This window comes from Schistocerca nitens, chromosome 7, assembly GCF_023898315.1.
Source record: "Schistocerca nitens isolate TAMUIC-IGC-003100 chromosome 7, iqSchNite1.1, whole genome shotgun sequence".
Lineage (NCBI taxonomy): Eukaryota > Metazoa > Arthropoda > Insecta > Orthoptera > Acrididae > Schistocerca > Schistocerca nitens.
In genome coordinates, this window is record NC_064620.1 from 139,945,791 (window position 1) to 139,966,882 (window position 21,092).

Sequence of the window (21,092 nt, forward strand, 5' to 3'; positions counted from 1 at the left end):
GTTAGTGGAAACATCAAATTCCCAGCAAGCAGCTAACCTCCAGAAAGCTAGATGCCTCAGGAGGTATGCAATAGAAACTGAACTGCACAACACCTTGAGCTACAGCAAAGGTGTTGTAACTTGCAGGAATCTGGTTGATATTCCCAAGGAGGAATTGCAAGTCGAGTGGGCTTCAGAAGTTATAGTCGACGTGCAAGACGTAATGAAAATGGTGGATGAGGATCTTGTCAAATTCGACTCATTTATCCTGAAATCCATTTGCACGAAACTTCCTGAGCAAGTTAAGGGAAATTTCCTTTGCCTAAGCATGTGCCCTTATGTCCCCAACCCACTGTGTGTTTCAAATGCCAGCACCTTGGGCATACTACTCTGGGGTGTAAGGGAGAAATCCCTTCTGGCAAATGTTTACGGTAAGGGCATCCACAAAAGAGTCACTTGTTCACCTCATTTGAAGTGTGTGAATTGGTCTGGGGCTCACCCTCCCTGGAGTCAGGACTGCAGTGTGTATCTTGGAGAACAAAAGATACAAGAGCTTATGACTGAGAAATGCATCCCCTATAACCAGGCCAAAAAGACGTATAAAGCCATGCTGCCCCTAACATTTGCCATCTCCTTTACTTCAGTTCTTACACAGCCAGTGTACTACGGAGTGTTTTATGTCGTCGTGTTGCTCTTTTATGGCACGCACATTGGTCGACACTTCCCAATAATAAATTGTGGGACATGAAAGCTCTTCCCTGTGCTTGGACCTCATCCTCCCGAATTCCTCGTCGGGAGGAGGTAATTTTAACTAGACTCCGGATAGGGCACTGTCATTTAGCCATCGGCATCTTTTAAGTGGCGATCCTCCCCCACTCTGTCCCCACTGCTCTCAACTGTGGACAGTGAGACACCTTTTACTTGAGTGCCCCTATTTTACTCGGTTACAAGCCCGTCTACAGCTGTCGCCTGATATATCTTCCATTTTAGCAGATGGCAAGCGCTCAGCCGATCGCGTTCTCGAGTTTATTAGTGCCAGTGAGATGACGTCAGTCATTTGAAGCTCTTTTTGGGGACAAACAACCCCCCTTCTATAGTGGTTTTTTAAGCTTTCCTTCTGTTTTTAGTTTCCCCAATTTTCGAAGTTTGCTCCCATTTCTGCTGGTTTCCAGTTTCGTTTTTTTACCTTTTCCTAAGTCACAGACCAGGCGCTAATGACCGTAGCAGTTTTGCGCCCTAAAACCATAAAAAAGCAGCCAGTGTTGAAAGCTGATGCTGCTACACAAATGGAGGTTGCTTGTGTCATCACTAGTACCTGCATTTGTCAATGCACATTTGCTGAAGTCATTTTGAAGTGAGTTTCACCCAACAATCCCAAACTGGCATGTAGCTCTTGACGGTTTAAGTACTAGCCAACAGAGGACAACCTCACAGCCTTTCGAGTTGCAAGAGTCGAGGCTCGATACGTCAGTAATGAGAGCAAGAGAAGGTCATGGCAAGTGTTCTTGGACTTCATCAACTATTCCACTTCTACAGAAGTATGGGAAGCCATCAGGAGGATTTCCAGTAAACACAGTTGTTTACCAATAGCAGCAATACTGAAACAGAGGTATCTCCAGACAACATCCAGAGACATTGCTCAGATGGTAGCAGACATTTTGTAGCAACTACTGCCAATGCCAGCCAGGATCCAGTATTTCGCCACTACCTTGCAACTGCAGAGGGGGCAAATTGAACTTCAGAGCCAATAATTCTGAGTCTTACAACTGCCTTTCTCCATGTGGGAGCTGGAATTGGTGGTCTGAGACTCGTGATACTGCACCAGGCCATGACCTAATCAAGTACTGTACACTTCGACATTTGCCAACAGCATTAAAGGAAATCTTCCTCATATGTTTTAATTTGATATGGCAGACAGGGCAGTTCCTAACTCGTGGAGAGAGGCAATTCTGAAACCTCTCCTGAAACCAGGAAAGGGCTGCATACATCCCAGTAGTTACCAGAGCTTGGCATTAACGAGCTGTGTAGGAATGACCCTGGAGTGTATGGTTAACCATCATCATCTGGTTGTTAGAGACCAGGCATCTCTTTGGCTGCTCTCAGTGCGGATTCTGGAGATTTCAGTCCATTGTCCCTAGGAGGTTTTCCTACGTAAACATCATTCTCTAGGTATATTCTTTGATATCAGTAAGATGTACAACACTACTTGGAGACGCAGTATTCTCGTGAAAGTCCATCAGTGGTACTTTGGTGACCACCTCATCATCTTCATATGGTTTCTCCTGTCTAAGTCCTTTTTTAGGTCCTGAGTTGGTGACTTGCCCTTGGATTGTTTTGAGCAGGAGAATGGTGTTCTTCCTGCCAGTGTTTTAAGTGTTACCGTCTTTGCCATAGCCATAAACAGTATCATGTGTGTGGTAAGGAGTCATATACAGTGCTCCTTATTTGTGAACTATTTTGCTATTTTCTGTTCCTCCTCCAGAATTGCATCAAGGACCCATCAGTTGCAAATTACAATGTAGATGTTGGAGGAGCAAGCTGCAAAGACAGGTTTTCAGTTTTGTGAAGATAAGTGTGTGTGTGTGTGTGTGTGTGTGTGTGTGTGTGTGCATTTTAATCATTTTTGTTGTATTTTTAATTTACCTGCCTGGCATATGAGGGACACCATTCTACATTTTAGAGACTCAGTGAGGTTTCTGGGCCTCACTTTTGATTTGAAACTGTTGTGGGTACCACACCCAAGAGACCAGAGAGCCAGAACCCAACGGCAGTGAATGTCATAAATTGCCTTAACCACAGGTGTTGTGGTGAAGACAGGGCAAGTCGCTCCATTTTTGTAGGGCTTTTGTGCATTCACGGCTAGATGATGGATGCACAGATTATTGATGCTATCTACCTTGAGGGGATTAGGCTGGCCACAGGTGCTGACAGGACCAGCCCCACACCCAGTCTCTGTGCTGAGGCTGCAGAACTGTCACTCGCCACCCGGCAGCAGCTCCTCATGATGTGTCGGGCATGTAAGTTCCACGTAGCTCCAAATTCACTATCATATCATATTGCTCGACCACATCTGGGAGGCCTTTTCTCCGATTGTTCTCGAGCAACAAGGCCATTTGGGATCTGTGTTCGGTATTTGCTGAGTCACTTTGTGTGGAGCAAGTACAACCCCAAATCCAGGGTTTTAACTGTCTGCCATCCTGGTTAATGCAGACGGGCAGAGTAATTTTAGATTTTGTGCAGTACAGGAAAGTTTTCACTCCTGATTTTGTTTTAAATACAATATTTTCTGACATTTTAACTGAGAAGCCATATTCTGCAGTTATCTTATGGATGGGTCAAAACGGGGACTCCCTTGGTTGCTATGTTCATTTTCCCTGATCTTGTCCTCAAGGTCAGACTGCCTCGAGACTTCACTGTCTTTGACTTGGAGTTATTTGCAATCTTGCAGGCACAGAAGAAGGTGAGATATGCTTCAAGTGCTAAATTTCTTGTCTGTTCTGATTCTCTGAGTGCCCTTCACTCTTACAACGTTTCTACCCAGCAGATAAAGTAATCTGGAACATCCAGGAGACCCTCCTCCAACTACAATGGTTGGGGAAGGAGGTGTCTTTCTGCTGGGTACCAGGGCCCATGAGTATTGCGGGGAACGAAATGGCAGATGTAGCAGCCAAGGGTAAGTCGTGATCCTCAGTTATGTCAGTGTGCCACCTTTCTGCATGCTATCTCCTCACAGCTGAGGTACAGAGTCATGCATCGATGGGAAGATGAGTGTCTGAAGTGACAGATTAAAAGCTCCATCTAGTAAAGCCCACTACGCAGTCATGGCATACCTCCGTTCAGCTATGAAGGCAGGATGAGGTCGTCCTCACTCAGCTTGACATAGACCACAGTTCGATGAACTATGGCTTCTTGCTCTGGCGCAATAGTCCTCCATTGTGTGGTGTCTGTAGTGTACAGATCAAATTTTACTAGCTCTTGTTTTATTTTCGGAACAGAGAGCAGAGGCAGAGGCAGATGTGCCAGCAGACCTGCCCTCTATTTTAAGTGACGTTGAAATGAATGCTGAGACTTTTATGGTTTTGTGATTTGTCAAACTTGTTTCCAAAAAAATTTAAGGAGACATTCGTATAACGTGTTAACAGAGTGACTTGCTCACCCATGTCAAGTGGTCAGCCAGTCATGTACACTTGTTTGTTGTTTTAGCTCCTCCGTCATTTTACTTCTGTTTTAATCCCTGGTGTAGCCTCTGTCACACTTTCTCCATTGCTTTAAGATATGTGAGGTAAAATGACTGGGTGAGTGAGTGAGTGAGTGAGTGAGTGAGAGATAGAGGTGGGAATGAGTGCACGAAACTATAACTTGTGAACCTCACAAAATGCAAAAGCATTGTAAGCTAAAACGACAATATCAGTGTCTCACATTTTGAACTAGTCAACTCATACAAATACTTAGTTGTGACAATTTATGTAGATTTCAAAGGGAGTGACGACATAGGCTGAATTATAGGTAAAACAAGGGGCAGACATCAGTTTGTTGATAGGAAAGTGGGAAAATGCAGTCAGTCTTCAAAGGATTTACCTACAAGACACTTGTGTGCCCCCATCTTACATACCTCAAAAAATGTTTTGAATCACCCTGGTTCCCAGAACTCCTGAAGATAGACATTTACTTTTGATATTGTATCACAGACACAGTCTCTTTGACTACTTTTGATATTGTATCACAGACACAGTCTCTTTGACTGTTCAGAGATGACACTAAACCTGTCCAAAGATGTAAACAACCATGCATGAGCAGCACCTATTAGACTGATGGGGTCAGACAGCTGGTCAGTTCCAGTCATTCCAACAGGAAGGAGGCACACGGCTCGTGTTGTCTGTAGTTCAACATGCCTAGACAGTCAATACCGCGGTTCAGTCGCGTCTGCGTGGTTACTTTGTGCCCGGAAGGGCTCTTGACAAGGGAAGTGTCCAGGCGTCTTGGAATGAACCGAAGCGATGTTGTTCGGACATGGATGAGATACAGAGAGAGAGAGAGAGAGAGAGAGAGAGAGGAACTGTCGATGATGCCTCGCTCAGGTCACCCAAGGGCTACTACTCCAGTAAATGACCACTACATATGGATTATGGCTCGGAAGAACCCTGATAGCAATGCCACCATGTTGAATAATGCTTTTTCATGCAGCCACAGGACGTCATATTATGACTCAAACTGTGTGCAATAGGCTGCATGATGTGCAGCTTCACTCCCGACGTCCATGGCGAGGTCCATTTTTTGCAACCATGACACCATGTAGTGCGATACAGATGGGCCCAACAACAAGCCGAATGGATCCCTCAGGATTTGCATCACATTCTCTTCACCGATGAGTGTCATATATGCCTTCTACCAGACAATCATCGGAGATGTGTTTGGAGGCAACCCCGTCAGGCTGAACGCCTTAGGCAGACTGTCCAGCGAGTGCAGCAAGGTGGAGGTTCCCTGATGTTTTGGTGTGACATTATGTGGGGCCGACATACACCGCTGGTGGTCATGGAAGGCGCCGTAACAGCTGTATGACACGTGAATACCATCCTCTGACTTATAGTGCAACCATATCGGCAGTATATTGGCGAGGCATTCGTCTTCATGGACAATAGTTCGCACCCCCATCGTGCACATCTTGTGGATGACTTCCTTCAGGATAACAACATCGCTCGACTAGAGTGGCCAGCATGTTCTCCAGACATGAACCCTATCAAACATACTTGGGATAGACTGGAAAGGGCTGTTTATGGATGACATGACCCACCAACCACTCTGAGGGATCTGGGCCAAATCGCCATTGAGGAATGGGACAGTCTGGGCCAACAGTGCCGTGATAAACTTGTGGATAATATGCCACGACGAATAAAGACATGCATCAGTGCTAGAGGATGTGCTACTGGGTATTAGAGGTACTGGTGTGTACAGAAATCTGGACCACCACCTCTGAAGTTCTCGCTGTATGGTGGTACAACATGCAGTGTGTGGTTTTCGTGAACAATAAAAATGGCAGAAATGATGTTTATATTGATCTCTATTCCAATTATCTGTACGGGTTCCGGAACTCTCGGAACCGAGCTGATGCAAAACTTTTTTTCATGTGTGTAGAATGTTGTTAAAAGTGTGTGTGACCTGCACCAAATAGGACTGCGAGAGGGATATTGAATGTATACACAGAAGGGCAATACAAATGCTCACAGATTTGTTTGACTTGCAGGAGAGTATGATGGAAATGCTGAATAATCTGAACTGACAGATTCTTGAAGAGAGATGTTGATGGTCTGCAAGAGACTACTTACATACTTTCAAGAACCAGTAGTACATAAAGAATCTGGGTGTATACCCGGCCCATTATTTAATCACTCGGTAATGTCCATGCTGTTATACTATCATTGCTCATTGTGTGACAGATCTCTCCCTTATCTTTTGTACTGAACCAAGATGCGGTACAAATCGTGAAATTGATTTTAATTGTGTGACACAAGGTTTATGGTTGATAATAACTTTTTATTGTTACTGTTAGATTTTTCCACTATGACAAAACTACACTGAATACTACATGCTACTGCTGTTAAATGAACCATGTTTAGCAGTGTAACTAAACCTTGAACAATTTTGTGCAACCAGCTTTCTTATCATCCAAAGGCAAATTACTTCAAAGTCAAATTTTTGCAACCAACCTGTATAATCATCTATTATGACTGCTCACCAGCAACTCTGCCAAATGTCTCTTACTGCCCACAGTGATAAACTAGGGCACATACCAATATTCGGATGAGCTGCGAGAACAGCAACTTCACAGCTTCTGTAGGGACCGTGGAAACTATTACAGCATGCATAGAGACATTTAAGCAGTCATTCTTCATGTGCTACATACACAAATAGAGGCCAAGAGAGTGTAATATGTGATACAACAGGAAGTACCCTCTGGCATATGCCTCACAGGAATTTACAGTGGACAGATATAGGTGTACATGCAGTTCTTTTGAACCACACTCTGGCACCTGTAGAAAGCGAACTGCTTACTCTGGTACTATTGAGACCCCCATTCTAAATTACAATACTATTGTCTCTGTAGATGACGGCTGGCGAACTCTCCTCAAGGCACTCTACTGCCTGCATTTTCACACACTGGTAGGGACAGGAAAATATAGTTTTATTTTATGGCCAAATTTGGTGTTACCTTTTACCAGATTCGTTGCTATTTTTTCAAATTAGTTAATATTTTTTCTAAATTTGGCATAATTTTTTGACATTCTTTCCAAATATTCAGAGATTTTTTATCCGGCTTGGTGGTATCTTTTTGCAAATCTTCAGTGTCGCTTTCTTTCCTTCAGAATTTGACGATGTTTGTTTCACCAAATTCAGCATTTATTTTGCCAAATTTTGTAGTATTTTTGCTAGTTTTGGTGCTATTTTCATTGTCACATCAAAGTTTATTACATAGAAATGAACTGTCACCTGTAGATTCCTCCCAGGGGAAGTGCCACTCTTTGGCGAGTTTTTGCTTGGCTACCACAGGGCCCCAGCCTTTGCAGGATCGTTTCCCTATACTCTTGCTATTCCTTTTCCCCTCCCTTGGGGAACGTGCCTGGGATGTTTTTGGAATTTGTTCTGCATTTTCAGTAGCCTGATATCAGAACAATCTCTCCACAGCTTTTCGTTCCTTTTTTCTTTCTTCGTTCCCCTTCTCCTATCTTTCCTCCACTTTGGTATTTGAGGTTTCTCTTTTTTTACTTCCTCCCTATGTGCTCCTGAAGTCTGGCTCGTGTGTCTGATGCATAACAGGTGACTGGGTAACGCCTAATTCCTAGCCCCAGATCGAGAGGTAGGGTTCGCACCTACCCCCCTGGTACAGGCCAGGCCCAGGGAGAGGTGATTGCCTGAACTGTTACTTTCTCAAATTGTCATTTGGTCCCTCTGCCAGGTGTTCGGGAGGTGTGACCTGAGTCAGATGCACCCCCCATTCTGAAGAAGCCCCCCAGTTGGAAAGAGCGCACTATCAGAGACACTGGCAATCGTGGGATTTTTTTGCAAAGAGCTAATCATCTTCTTCACAGTCTACATCTCCTAAATCTACCCGGAATGAGGCTAACAATTCAAAGACCCTCCCAGCTCTACCACAGTTCCTTGTGGTTTCACATGCTGAAGATGGCCAGTCCTTCGCTGCAGTAAATCTGTTTATTATTCAGATAGGTGTTGATGCATTTGCTGTCCTGTGAAATCCTGCTCTCATTTACGCAATGGCACTTTTCTTTTGGAGGCTACTTCTGATTCTCAAGCACAGCAACTGCTTGCAGCTTCACTCCACCTTTGCTAACATATTTGTGTTGAAGCCCATCGAACACTGAATTCTTTGCGTGGTGTTATTTACACTAGGCTGCTTGATGGTCTGGCCAAGGCAGATATGCAAACATACCTCTCTGATCGGGGCGTCATTGCAGTGCATCGAGTGATAAAAAAGATAGATGCATCCTTAGTGCCCTCATGCACTCTTTTTCTCATGTTTGATAGAGTAGTGCTTCCAACAGAGATCAAAGCAGACTGTGAAATTATCACAGTCCGACAATACATTCTGAACCCGATGCACTGCTGCCAGTGTCATTGTTACGACGACTCTCGAATGTCCTGTAGAGACCAGGCCAAATGTGTAACGTGTGGCAGGGATGCTCATGAAGGTGATTGTCCTCATCCTCCTCCTCTCTGCTGTATCAATTGCATTGGTCGTATATTTTTGTTTATCATCGCAAAATCGATCACATAGACTGACAGTCTATGTGATCGCTGTAAGCTTATTGACACCAGTGCTTACTAATTTAAGTGATATATTACAGCACTGAAGATGGTCACTAAGTGACAGAAAATCGATTTTGTGATAATAAACAAAAATATATGACCAATGCTGTCTCTCCTTTCAAGTATACCCATTATCTGGTCGTAGTGCACAGGACACTATGGAGTCGCCAGTCAATAAGTACTGTGCTTGCTACGTCTCGCTCCATGAAGGACATGGCCACACTGACATGCAACCTCAAATTCAGCATCGCAGTTGTAAAATCGCCCACTGGCCTCGTAGTATCCCCGTCTCCTCCTCCTCCTCCAGCTGTGCAACAAGCCAGCAACTTTCATCTCATGGGGTGAAGTTACTTGCTACACAACCGACCAGCTGGAAAGGACAGAAGGAGTACTCTACTGAAGACTTGTTATGTCCCTTCAGCCAACAAACATCTGAATTGCCATCTGCTACCCACAAAGGCTGCAAGAAATCAAACAAAGGCAAATGGTCTTCTCCTTTGCCAACTCAGAGATCCTCTTCAATCATGTCACCACGTGATACCCTCACCTGGCCGGCCTCTGTGTTGCTGGTGTGCACTCCCAACCGTTTGTCTGCCCTGGACTCTGCAGATCGACAGAGGGAGAGTGCGGATGTCTCTTTAGATCTGATGGAGCTGGACCCTCCAGCATCTGCGTCCTGTAGCAGTGAGTCTTTGAAGGCTGGCACTCAGCATCTGCCAAAGTGACACCCCGCCCTTTTTTTTTTTTTTTTTTTTTTTTTTTTTTTTTTTTTTTTTTTTTTTTTTTTTCGATCCTCCCCTTTCCTCGTCAGACTCTCCTCCAGTGGAACATTCACAGCCATAGATCCAACAAAGAGAAATTATGGCTGCTCTTGGAATTGCAGCATCCAGTTGTTCTCTGCCTCAAGGAAACAAAATTGCATCCTCGTGACCGCTTTGATCTCTCACATTTCTTTCTGGTCCACTTTGACATTCCCCCTTCCCCTCCTCATGGGAGAGTCATGCTGCTCACCTGGGATGACATTCATAGTCAGACCATCTCTGTGGCACCCTGCTGCAAGCTGTTGCAGTCTGCATTTTCCCTCCTCACTTCACCTTTTCCCTTTGTACCGTTTACATCCCTCTATCCTTCGGTGTCATCAGGGCAGACTTACTGCAGCTTGTTGTTTTGTAGGGTGGGCAACCACAGCCAAACTTAGACATTTTTTTCAAAGAAAATTCCGCACTGGCGGTATGAATGATTTTTATTAAGTCTTGCGACCGGTTTCGCACCACTTATCGGTGCATCCTCAGGAAATCTGTACAAAAAATAATAAGAGCTCATATAAACTATTCGATCCCCCAATTCTGAGGTGTAAATTAAACTTTTAAATAGCCAGTTTTTTGAATGAAACAAGAAAGTACTCACATATGCAATTTATAACATAGTAACGTTGGACATTGCCCTGTAGCCACTCCCCACCATTCACGTCCAGTATACTGTCATCTGGTGAAAGCGGTAGTTAAAATTTTAAAAAAATTTTAAATGATGGGAGCAACAATGACCTAGAAAATAAAAATAAAATACAATGCTTATGAAACTCTCCTAAACACGAGCGGCGAAGAGCGGAACATTAGCATGAACAAACAGCGGAATTAGGGCCATGTAAACACCTCAGAACATACTGTGCAAGTTGAGAGGAGCAGTGCGGCAGCGGGCATGGCCTGACTGACTGGCCGAAACCCGGAAAGCGCTCACGCAGTGGTGCAAGAATTGCCAGAGGCTGGATGACGTGTACAAGGTGTGAAGAGTGGGGGGCTGCTGAACATTTGATAAACAATTCCTTATGTCTATTTTCTGAAAGAAAGTGTAACACCATACTAGGTGGCCAGTATAAAAAAATGGGCAGTTAGGTAAACCCATAAGAATAATAAATGTGGTGGTTCTGAATGCGTAAGGCCCGGAGTACACACAAAAATATATTGAACAGAACCTACTACAAGTAAGCTATAGGGGTAAGGCTACCTGTCTAAGTAATCAAAATTTTCTAAAAGACCTTTGTGCCTCAGATCAGTCCAGGCATTAAGTGAGGAGCAAGAGGATTTCTTCAGAACTCTGAAGATTTCAACCTCTTCCAAAACATTAAGGGTGTTGCCCTTACTTTCCAAGTGTAACACCAGCATTGGTGATATGGTGACCCGTTTCCCGCAAATACGCACCTACGGCCGATTTTGAGCCTGGGTCGCTGATGTGCTCTTTAAAGCAGGTCTCAAAACTTCTTCCTGTGTGGCCTATGTACTCCGCATCACAATCATCACAGGAGATAGATACTACATATCCCAAATGACTTGAAACTATTCCATGTTGCAGCCTCCTTGTGCCTGAACTTCTGTCCATTGTTTTTAGGAATATAAAAAGCCGGATTTATTCCCTTAGAACTTAAGCATTTGCCGATTCTGATTGAAATGTTACCATAGGAAGGTATCCTGTGAAGTTTACGCCCAGTAGCTAATCTGCTGTTTGCTGGTTGTAGGGAAGTGAATGTTCCGGGTGTGAGTGGGGTGTGAGCAGTGTTATGTTTCATGTTTATCTTCCGTAATACACCCCTGTTAATCTTACCAACAAAATCCGCGTTGTATCCATTCAAAAAGGCAATAAACTGTATTACTTTACATTCACGATCCCTGGCTTCTTGAGATAATGGGACCGTATGCATCCTGTGTAGTAAAGCCCTGAATGTGGCCTTTTTGAATTGCAAAGGATGATTAGATGATCTGTGTATCGCGACGTCAGAAGTGTTGGGCTTTCTGAAAAAATCAAAATTAACAGAGTTCCCATTGATTTTGACCAATAGATCTAATAAGGGAAGGGTGCCATTAATGCTCTGTTCCATAGTAAATTGGATCCTCTTGTGTATTTTGTTTAGTTCACCTAGGACAGCATTACAATCCTGGAAAGAACTGTTATACAGCAAAATTATGTCATCCACATATCTAGCCCAAAAAATTATCCTTTCAGAGTACCTGCTTAAGTCGATCATCGTATTATGCTCAAAAAAGTCATAAAAATGTTGGCAAGGCAATAAGACAGTGGAGATCCCATTGCCAAGCCCTGTTTTTTGATGTATGTACTATCCCCAAGTTTAAAATAGTTATAACCTAATACCAATTTGAGAAGCTGCAATACCTCTTCTGTCTCTTCTAATGGTCTGCCACTATTTTTCTTTAAATTTTCACTAATTATTTCATGGAGATGATCGGTTGGGATGCTTGCATACATATTTTTTACATCAAATGAAACCAGGGAAGTACCCTTTGGGACTGTCAAGGCTAAAAGTTTGCTAATCAATTCCTCTCCATTTGAGATACTGAAGTTTACCGGATGCTTGAGGCTCCTATTCAAATATTCAGCCAAATGTTTCTTAAGTTGAAAACCTGGGCCATGCCTGCAGTTAATAGTGGGTCAGATAGGCAAACCTTCCTTATGGAGCTTTATTACACCACGAAGTCTAGGAGCCGATGGGTTCATTGGAATAATTGATCTCTTATTAAAAAGTCTGAGAAAGATACTTGTATTCCTAGTCAGCTTTTTAATACTCGCTACGTATTTAGCAGTTAGGTCATAACTTTTCTCGACGTGGTTGGTGTCAATAAAATGCTTGACCTTTTCAACGTACTGTTCCTCCGAAATAACTGTGACCGATTTAGACTCATCCGCTTGCACTATAATCGAACCATTATCCTGGAGCTTTTCATTGATCGTACGTGCTGTAATATTCTCCTCAGACCCTATAAGAGAACTACCACTAGGATGACCGAGGCTGTTAGAGTAAATATCTACTATTTTGTTTACCCCCATAGCCACTTCAGTACGCTGAGCCATCGTCATCAGTTTTCCATCCAAAGCAGAAACAGTGTGGGAGACCAACCGATCCAGTTGCTGCTGCGATATTTTGTGTGAAGTGTTATAGGGTAAACCCTTATCCAATAACCGTTTCTCTTTCCAATCGAAGACAATGTCGGTTAAGTTACAAATCTTTAGAAAAAATTTAAATTCGCATTCAGTGACTTGAGGATTAGGACCCCGTTGCTTCAAATTTTGAAGCTTCTGCAACTTTTTATCCTGATTTTCAGTGAGACTTTGCTTAAATGAATCCAGGTACGCGGTGATGTGATCAGAAACCCATTGGAATTATTGTCCCTTTAACATGCCAGCTAAACATAGATGAGCCATATGTAGCTCCTTATTTACACAGGCTTTTTTAATATAAAAGGAACGAATCTCATTGCGCAGGCAAAATAACATAATATTTCCTAAGTATTTTCCAGTGCCATGAGCATTTTTACGAAACAAACACCAGACATAATTTGGAATGACCTTTGCTGCTAAACACTGTCTATTAAATTGGATATTGGCACATATCCTAACTATACACTTCCTTAAATTAAAAAATCTATAAAAGGCTCGCTTAGCTGTGCTAGGCCATCTGTAACCTGTTACAGACTGCCTAGCCCAGCTAAGCGGGCCTTTTATAGATTTTTGGGCAACTTTATTTAGGAAAACGATGTGCTTCAGTGTTCCATCCTGAGTGTCGTCCTCTTTGCTATTGCCATTAACCTTGTTATGGCCTGTCTCGTAGCGGGCATCTCCAGCTCCCTTTTCGTTGACAATTTTGCCATCTATTGCAACTCTCCTTGGACTTGTTTCCTTGAGTGGTGTCTTCAGCATTGTCTTTACTCCTGGAGCATTGACAATAGCTTTTGCTTTTCCATTGACAAAACCATTTGTGTGACTTTCTGATGGTGCAGTGGATTTCTTCCACCATCTTTACATTGTGGGCCTGTTGATCTTCTGTTCGTTGAAACTGCGAAATTTCTGGGGCTCATGCTCAATAGGAAACTTGCTTGGTCCTCCCACATGTCTTACCTGGCCACCCGCTGTACGCAGTACCTCGATGTTACGTGTGCCCAGCAGTACTTCGTGGGGAGCTGATCAAAGCACCCTCTCGCATTTGTGCCAATCCATTGCCCGTTCGAAACTAGGGTATTAGTGTTTCGTTTACGCATTTGCAATTTCGTCCATCTTATACCGCCTCAATACAGTCCACCATCGTGGCATCATGAGCAGGTGGTGTCACTTTAGCATCACCACTGGTTGTACCTTCATGGGAACAAGCTCCAGAGAATTAAACCTCGCCCAACTGCTTGGCCGACCACCTGTCCGCCCTCTCCTTGCGATGAGATCATTTTAACTAGGTTGCATACTGGGCAATGTCTTTTTAACCAGCACTATTTGTTAAGTGGTAATCCCCCATTACTTTGTGCTCATTGTCCTGAACCTTTGATGGTTCACCATTTTTACAGAAAAATTATATATATTTCACGGTATTTGGTAAAATCATCGATTCATATTATTTCAATAAAAACCTCTAGTTTCATGTCATTTTCACATTAACATTTTTGCAAAATTTTCCTGTCCTTATGCATTAGTAAAATATTCCTATCACCAGGTGTGCCACAACCCACTCTTCAGGCCATTTCCATAGCCTTGTTGTCAGTCTGCTCTGTTTACCTTTACAAAATGATTTCACCTTCAGCAGCTGCAATTGCTATCCTAATTACATCCTAATTGTAGCTTATCCAGTGGTTCAAATCTCTCTCTGATTTTTCCAGTCTGATAAGTGTAATGCTGAAGACTTTTAACCTTGTCTGACACATCCTCCACCCATGCAACTACTTATTGTCAAATCTACCAATGTAGCTGCCAATACCTTGTGTGACATTTGGTGCACTCTTGTGCAACTATTTTATAGCGGTTTTCTGGCTGTGTTTTAGATCTGGTGATACGGGGACCTGAACTATTTATTTTGATTATATTATATGCCATACCAGAAAATAAATATTTAAAGGCATTGAAAGACACACTTATGAGCAGAACCTTCTAGGTAACTGATCAGGCCATGTTTCAAAAGCAGTTTTCTTGTATTATTAACACAATGACCACTCCCACCAAAACGAGCAAACTGCAGCCAAAACCATACTTGATGGTTCATGCAGTTCGATTCGCTATTTCATTTGTAGTCTCTCTTGTGTCATCTAAACTACTATTTTTTTAAATTTTTTTTTAGTTAGTTTGTGAAAATGCATTCTGCCATCACATTGTGAATCTGGAAGTATCAAAGAACTCTCACATGCCTTGCTCCACATACTCATTCGTTATATAGGACAAGCTGATAACCTTAATAGAGTAAGTGGGATACAGTTTAGCGACAAGGTGAGATATTCCTAGTTTTATTCAGCTAAGAAATTCTCCAGCCTTGTAAATTTAAGGAAACTGTTGGTTTGGAACTATTGATGATGATGATGAAGTCCCATACTTCTTAGTCATGAAATATATTCCCAGTAGTCCTCCCATTACACTTTGCTTCAAGTAAATAGCGGCAAGTACAATTGACATATTTCTTAGCTGCTTAAGTGCTTGATGTTTGGACCCAGATCATTACTCTCTGCTGTTTATTGTGCAAACAAAATTTCTCATGTGCTTCAAGAAAAGTATAATGATAATTTGCTGCTGTAAACTAGATTGTTTTAAAAATTTACACACTTTACTGTGATGTAAAACTTTTATAGCATAGCTTTTACACATTGATAAAGCATCATTTACTCATTATGGATTTCTTTTCAGGGGATTCATGGCGATATGAAGTTCACTGATCCTACGGCTGAAGAGGAAGATTTATGCAACACAACTCCTCAAGATGGGACCAACTTAAACCATGGTACAGTTACAGCTACTCTCTTACCAACACATCAGCAGATATCAGAATACACGCAAAGTGGAATAATGGACATTGATAGTGTGACTGATGCTATTAATATTCTGATGAAACTGTGTGAAGCTGTGTATCCTCTTTCGAAACAATGTTTAGTTAAACATGTTGCAAGGATGTCAAAGAAGAAAATGGACATTTTGTTAAATACGAGTGCTGACAGAATAGTTTGTTGAATGAAAAAGGGAGATCACTGTTGCTTCTTCTTTAATTCATTTCTGCCTTGATGTCATTAAACATGAACATTTGTAGAAGCAGAGCAGATAATTAGTGATTGTAACTATGTGGAAAGGAAGGCAAAACTATGATTGGAACTAGTTATATTTGTGCAAGAGTGGATAGTTTTTGGTTGCGACAACTGTAATTTTATTCAAATTTTGTAAGTGTACAATGCACTGCTATATTTTTATTGGGATACTTAGGGTGTGATGTACATTTTGTAATAATTTTTTTTATAATTTGTAACTATGATAAGAGTAAAGACTTAACAGTATTGAGTAATAAAACTGCTGTAGTTATGTCCTAATCATAAAATTATACTTAAGTTTCAGTAAATAGTTTTGAAACAATTATATATCTTTTACTGATGCTTAATGTTTCCCTTTTCTCTTTATTTTTATATTTTCTCCTGCTCAAGACTTTGTCATCTACATCTATACTCTGCAAACCACCGTGAGATACATGGCAGAGGGTATATCCCATGGTACAAGTTACTAGAGTCTGTTCCTGCTCCAGTCATGTATGGAGCACAGGAAGAACAATTTGTTTGAATGCCTCTATGCATGCAGTAACTATTCTAATCTTATCCTCACTACTCCTATGCGAGCAATAAATAAGGGATTGTAGTATATTCCCAGTCATTAATTAAAGCCTGTTTTTGAAACTTTAACACACTTCCTTGGGGTAGTTTACATCTATATTCAAGTGTCTTCCAGTTCAGTTCCTTCAGAATCACTGTGACACGCTCCCACAGATCAAGCAAACCAGTAACCATTAGCATTGCCCTTCAATACCTCATGTTAGTCCCATCTGGCACGGATCCCACACACTTGAGCAGTATTCTAGGATGGGTCACACAAGTCATTTTTAAGCAATCTCTTCTTTAGACTGATTGCGTTTTTCCAGTGTTCTTCCAATAAACTGAAGTCTTACTGCCTGCTTTACCCATAACTGGGCTAATGTGATCATTCCACTTCACATCCGTACAAAGTGTTGTATCCACATATTTGTATGAGTTCACCGATTCCAACAGTGATTCATTGATTTTATAGCTGTAGTTATTACATTTTTTTCGTTTTGTGAAGTGCACAATTTTACATTTCTGAAAATTTAATGCAAGTTGCCAATCTTTGCACCAGTTTGAAATCTTACCAAGATCTGACTGAATATTTATGCAGCTTCTTTCAGTCTCTAAGGTGAGTTGTTTGTCCTCATGCAGTTTAATCTTTCCACCCAGGAATTTTCACTGTCATCTTCATTAGTCCAATCAGTGAAGGAAAATTAGGGGAAAAAAATCGTATAGCTGCAATTTTTTGCTCAGTGCTAGGAGCAAGTGTCCTGAACAACAAAATAAAAATCTTAACCACCAGGATTAAGAAGGCCGAGTCCACTGACAGAGGGTGCCACCCTCTGCTAATGCAGCTGCCCATCTTTTCCTGATCTTTTCCTTTTTCGGTCCTTACCACCCCCCCAACCTCCCCCCAACCTCCTTGCCCTATTACCTCCTGACACTGTGCCTGTTGGCATTCTAGTCCATGCACACACCACCAGACAGCCTTTCTCTCAGCCCAAATCTGTACACTGCTATCTTTGCTGCTTCCATCCCATGTTGTAGTTGGAGTCTGGTCCAAGCTGCTGAAGTTGGGGGTCATGTGCCCCGTGCATGAGGTGTGCTTACTTGTGTGTATGAATGGTGTGTGTTTCTCTCTTGCTGGTGAAGGCTGTGGCTGAAAGCTTTGTGCAAGTGCCTTTTATTTGTGCCTATCTGCAACTTAATGTCTCTTCTTTATGGTACATAGCAATTTATCTTTTCCTACATTGTTAATGTTCCTACCTGGGATTTCCATTGCTAGATTATTAAAAATATTGTTTTAATGGTATACAATTAATGTTCTTTTATAGATAAAATGTGCTGAAAACAGATATTAAATATGTGTACCAAGTCTAAATGCCATATAGCCTTATTAAAGGATGAATTGTGTTCCAGGGGCAACAGGGTGAAGGGGCCGATGAGTGGGATAGAAGTGTGAGGGATTGTGTTAGTGCTCTTTTTCTCCTTCATACGTCTGCAAACTGAAGACCGAGCAGATGATTCCTTACTTTATACCAGAAGCAATTACAGGGAGTCTTAAAAAGTTATGCCTACCCACCACAGCGCACCTTATGAATCACTGGTGATGCAGTGTGCAGGGACATGCCCAGGGGTGTTTATTTCCCACAAAATATGTTAACACTACATAGAATGCATTCTGTTACATGAATAGACAAAATAACTTCCGTGGGCTTGTGTTTATATGGTGGAGTTATTTCAATTTATTATTAGTACTTATTGTAGCTGTTAAGTAAGCTTTTATGTAAAATACTTTCATGTGAACAATGGCCGTCGTGTGTATTAATTTGTAAGTGTGATGTTGTAAGTGACCTATGTAGCATTGTTGGGAGAGGGATTGGACTGGTAAATGTGACACCTTGCTGATGTCTATTGTTGGCAACATATTGTAATGCCATGTAATGGTGTTATAGTCATTCCTCCCCACTCACCATTAATTGTGTAGGCTGGATAAATCTTTTCGGTCCAGGAATTGCTGACACTTGTAGAGTGCACTGCAATGAGTGAAGCCACTTGCCACACATCAACCAGTGTATCTTCCAAGATAGGTGTGAATATGTCTGATGGAATGGGACTGATCATGTTCAGTTATCTGTTGTAATGTATTGTTTTACTTATGATAAAATATTTGAAGTTTCGTAACACCTAGCTGATCTTCTGTTGTGGAGAGATGCAGTTTAAGTCTCAGAGTCTCTTTAGATGTTGGGAGAGCTGGGGCCAGGTTGATGCACTGGATACACATCATGCTGTGAACAATATTCCAGACAGTAATAGTAGGGACAATGAAATTGACAGCATGCCACACTATGGAGGACAGGTTTTTCAGTGTTGTACATATTTGACAACTCCAACTGTTGAGCTGTTTCACACAATAGCTAACGTAACAGCTGTGAATAAATACTCGGACATGTGCGAAAGAACAGATACCATAAATGACCATCTTCTTCTTCTGCGCGAATGCACAAACAGTGCCCGAACTCTTACGGGAATCGGCAACTCGCCGCGAGTAATGAGTATAATGGGTGGGGCACTACAAATGTAGTGCGGGACAATATGTTGACAGGAGATCCCGGGTTCGAGTCCCAGGTTGGGGCACACATTTTCATCTGTCCCCGTTGAGTATGTCAATGCCTGTAAGCAGCTAAGGGTGTTCATTTCACTGTAAGTTTAATTTTTTACTGGGAAACATTTTCACTAGGAGCCATGGTTTTAGAGTTATTTGAGAAAAACCTGAGAGAGAGAGAGAGGTGGGGGGGAGGCGAGGATTTAATTTCAGATGTGAAGTGATGGACCCATGTCTCGTTCGCAGCAGCTGGTTGGTAATCAGCTGTCCACGAGGATGAATGGCCACCACCGAACTGATGAACATCAAAGTGGACACCCTGTGGCACCACATGCAGCTGCACGTAACATACATGTTTTCAATGGCTGCTTCAGAAGCCTGGCCATCTGGATTCTCCTCTTCATTCTCCACTCCCAAAATCATCCCAACCTCAACCTATGGTAAGAATGTGTCCCCACACTTCGCACCGTATCTATCCTGTCACCTCCTCATCGTTATTGTGTGCTGCTCTCCGCCAGGACCTCCACCAGTCTTTTCCCCTTTTCTGTACACCTCCTTTCCACTCTCCCTCCCCCCCTTCCTCTCCCCCCTCTGCAGCCTCCTGACAGCACACCTGTCAGTTCTGTACAGCCACCTTTAGACCCTGTATGCTCTACCAGGCAGTGCTGACTCCTCTTCACCCAACCGTACATCCCCACCCTCCCCCTGCCGCTCTCCAGATTGTTCCTGACAGCACACCTGTCAGTTCTGTACAGCCACCCTGTATGCTCTACCAGGCAGTGCTGACTCCTCTTCACCCAACCGTACACCCGCTCTCCAGATTGTTGCTCTTGCTGAATAAGTTTGTGTTGCAGGTTGACCTGAGGTATGGTGTGTGTGTGTGTGTGTGTGTGTGTGTGTGTGTGTGTGTGTGTGTGTACGCGCGCGCGCGCTTGTGTGAATGTTTGACTTCAACGTATAATCTTCATGGTAAGTAGCAGTCTATCCTTTTCATAATATTGTTGATATTCCAACCTGGACCTTCACTGTTTGATAATGAAAACCATTACATTAAAGCCATGTCTGTCTCAACTGAACATTAATTGTGAGTGGTGAAGATTGTTCACATAACTTAACATAATGCCACACAAATTACATCTGGGGCTCTGGTTTGCAAATGGATCCTCAGAAGCTTCAAAGAAGCCCTGCCCCAGACTGCAGCTATGAGTATGCTACACAGTGCTACTCCCAGACCAAAGAAATACAAGGATACACAAGAGTAACCATAAGAGGCTTGATACTGACTGCACACAATAGGAATCTCATAAGGCCACACTTTTTCAAAAATTAGCCAAAATTTATAAATGTCCAAAAGAATTATATTCACAAAAGTGTTGGTATGGAACCCTAAATAAGAATGTGAAACCTTTATACAGTAAAATAAAGACCAATTATGTGTGGCAAATAAGATCTCTCTTAATATACTACCAATCCACAGCTCATCGAATTCCAATTACACACACTATTTTGAACTCTTTGTACTGCGCGACCACAACATTATTGCACTTGACCACCCCGTGGCTGTTATCGGAAAATGCATCGCACCGTGAATAATTTCAAGACAATTGTGGATATACTCTCAAGTGGTTCAGTGTATCCTCATGAAGTATCGTGATAAAAACTCAAGATGGAGGTAAACTGATAACTTGTGTGTTCAATAAGAAAACAAGTGACATTTGTTCCACCAGTATGGGTCAGCCTATATCTATAGGTATCTTATTTAGTGAAGGAGCTGCAAAGCTCCAATAGTATTGCTGTGTAGATGCTGAATGCTTCACTTGGCATTTGAACAACTCGGCACAAATAGAATGAAAATAGAGTGCTGAGTATCTGCAAAGGTCTGATTATAGTTGGAGATACGAACAATGGCAGTTGAGTTTAAGCTTGTTTCGCACACCTATGTCACACATTCTCAGACAGCCAGTGAGCGTTCAGTGGTGTTCTGAGCGTTCTGTTGTGAATGTTGTATGCAAGCAAGCATTATAAGTGATTGTAGTGAGCTATTTCGTGTCAATTTTTATTCCATTTGTTGTGATATGTTGGTGGTGGTATTT

The 21,092-nt window shown here is 42.3% G+C and overlaps 1 protein-coding gene across 1 annotated transcript in view; it reads left to right on the top strand.

Moving 5' to 3' along the window:
- Window positions 1-16,108, top strand: part of LOC126195267 (exosome complex component MTR3-like) — a 36,023-nt gene extending 19,915 nt beyond the window's left edge. Inside the window, exon 4 of the mRNA XM_049933795.1 lies at window positions 15,463-16,108. Within this exon, the coding sequence (XP_049789752.1) occupies window positions 15,463-15,783 (321 nt within the window). The 3' untranslated portion in view covers window positions 15,784-16,108. The remainder of the gene's footprint in view (window positions 1-15,462) is intronic.
- Window positions 16,109-21,092: the final 4,984 nt, after the last annotated feature.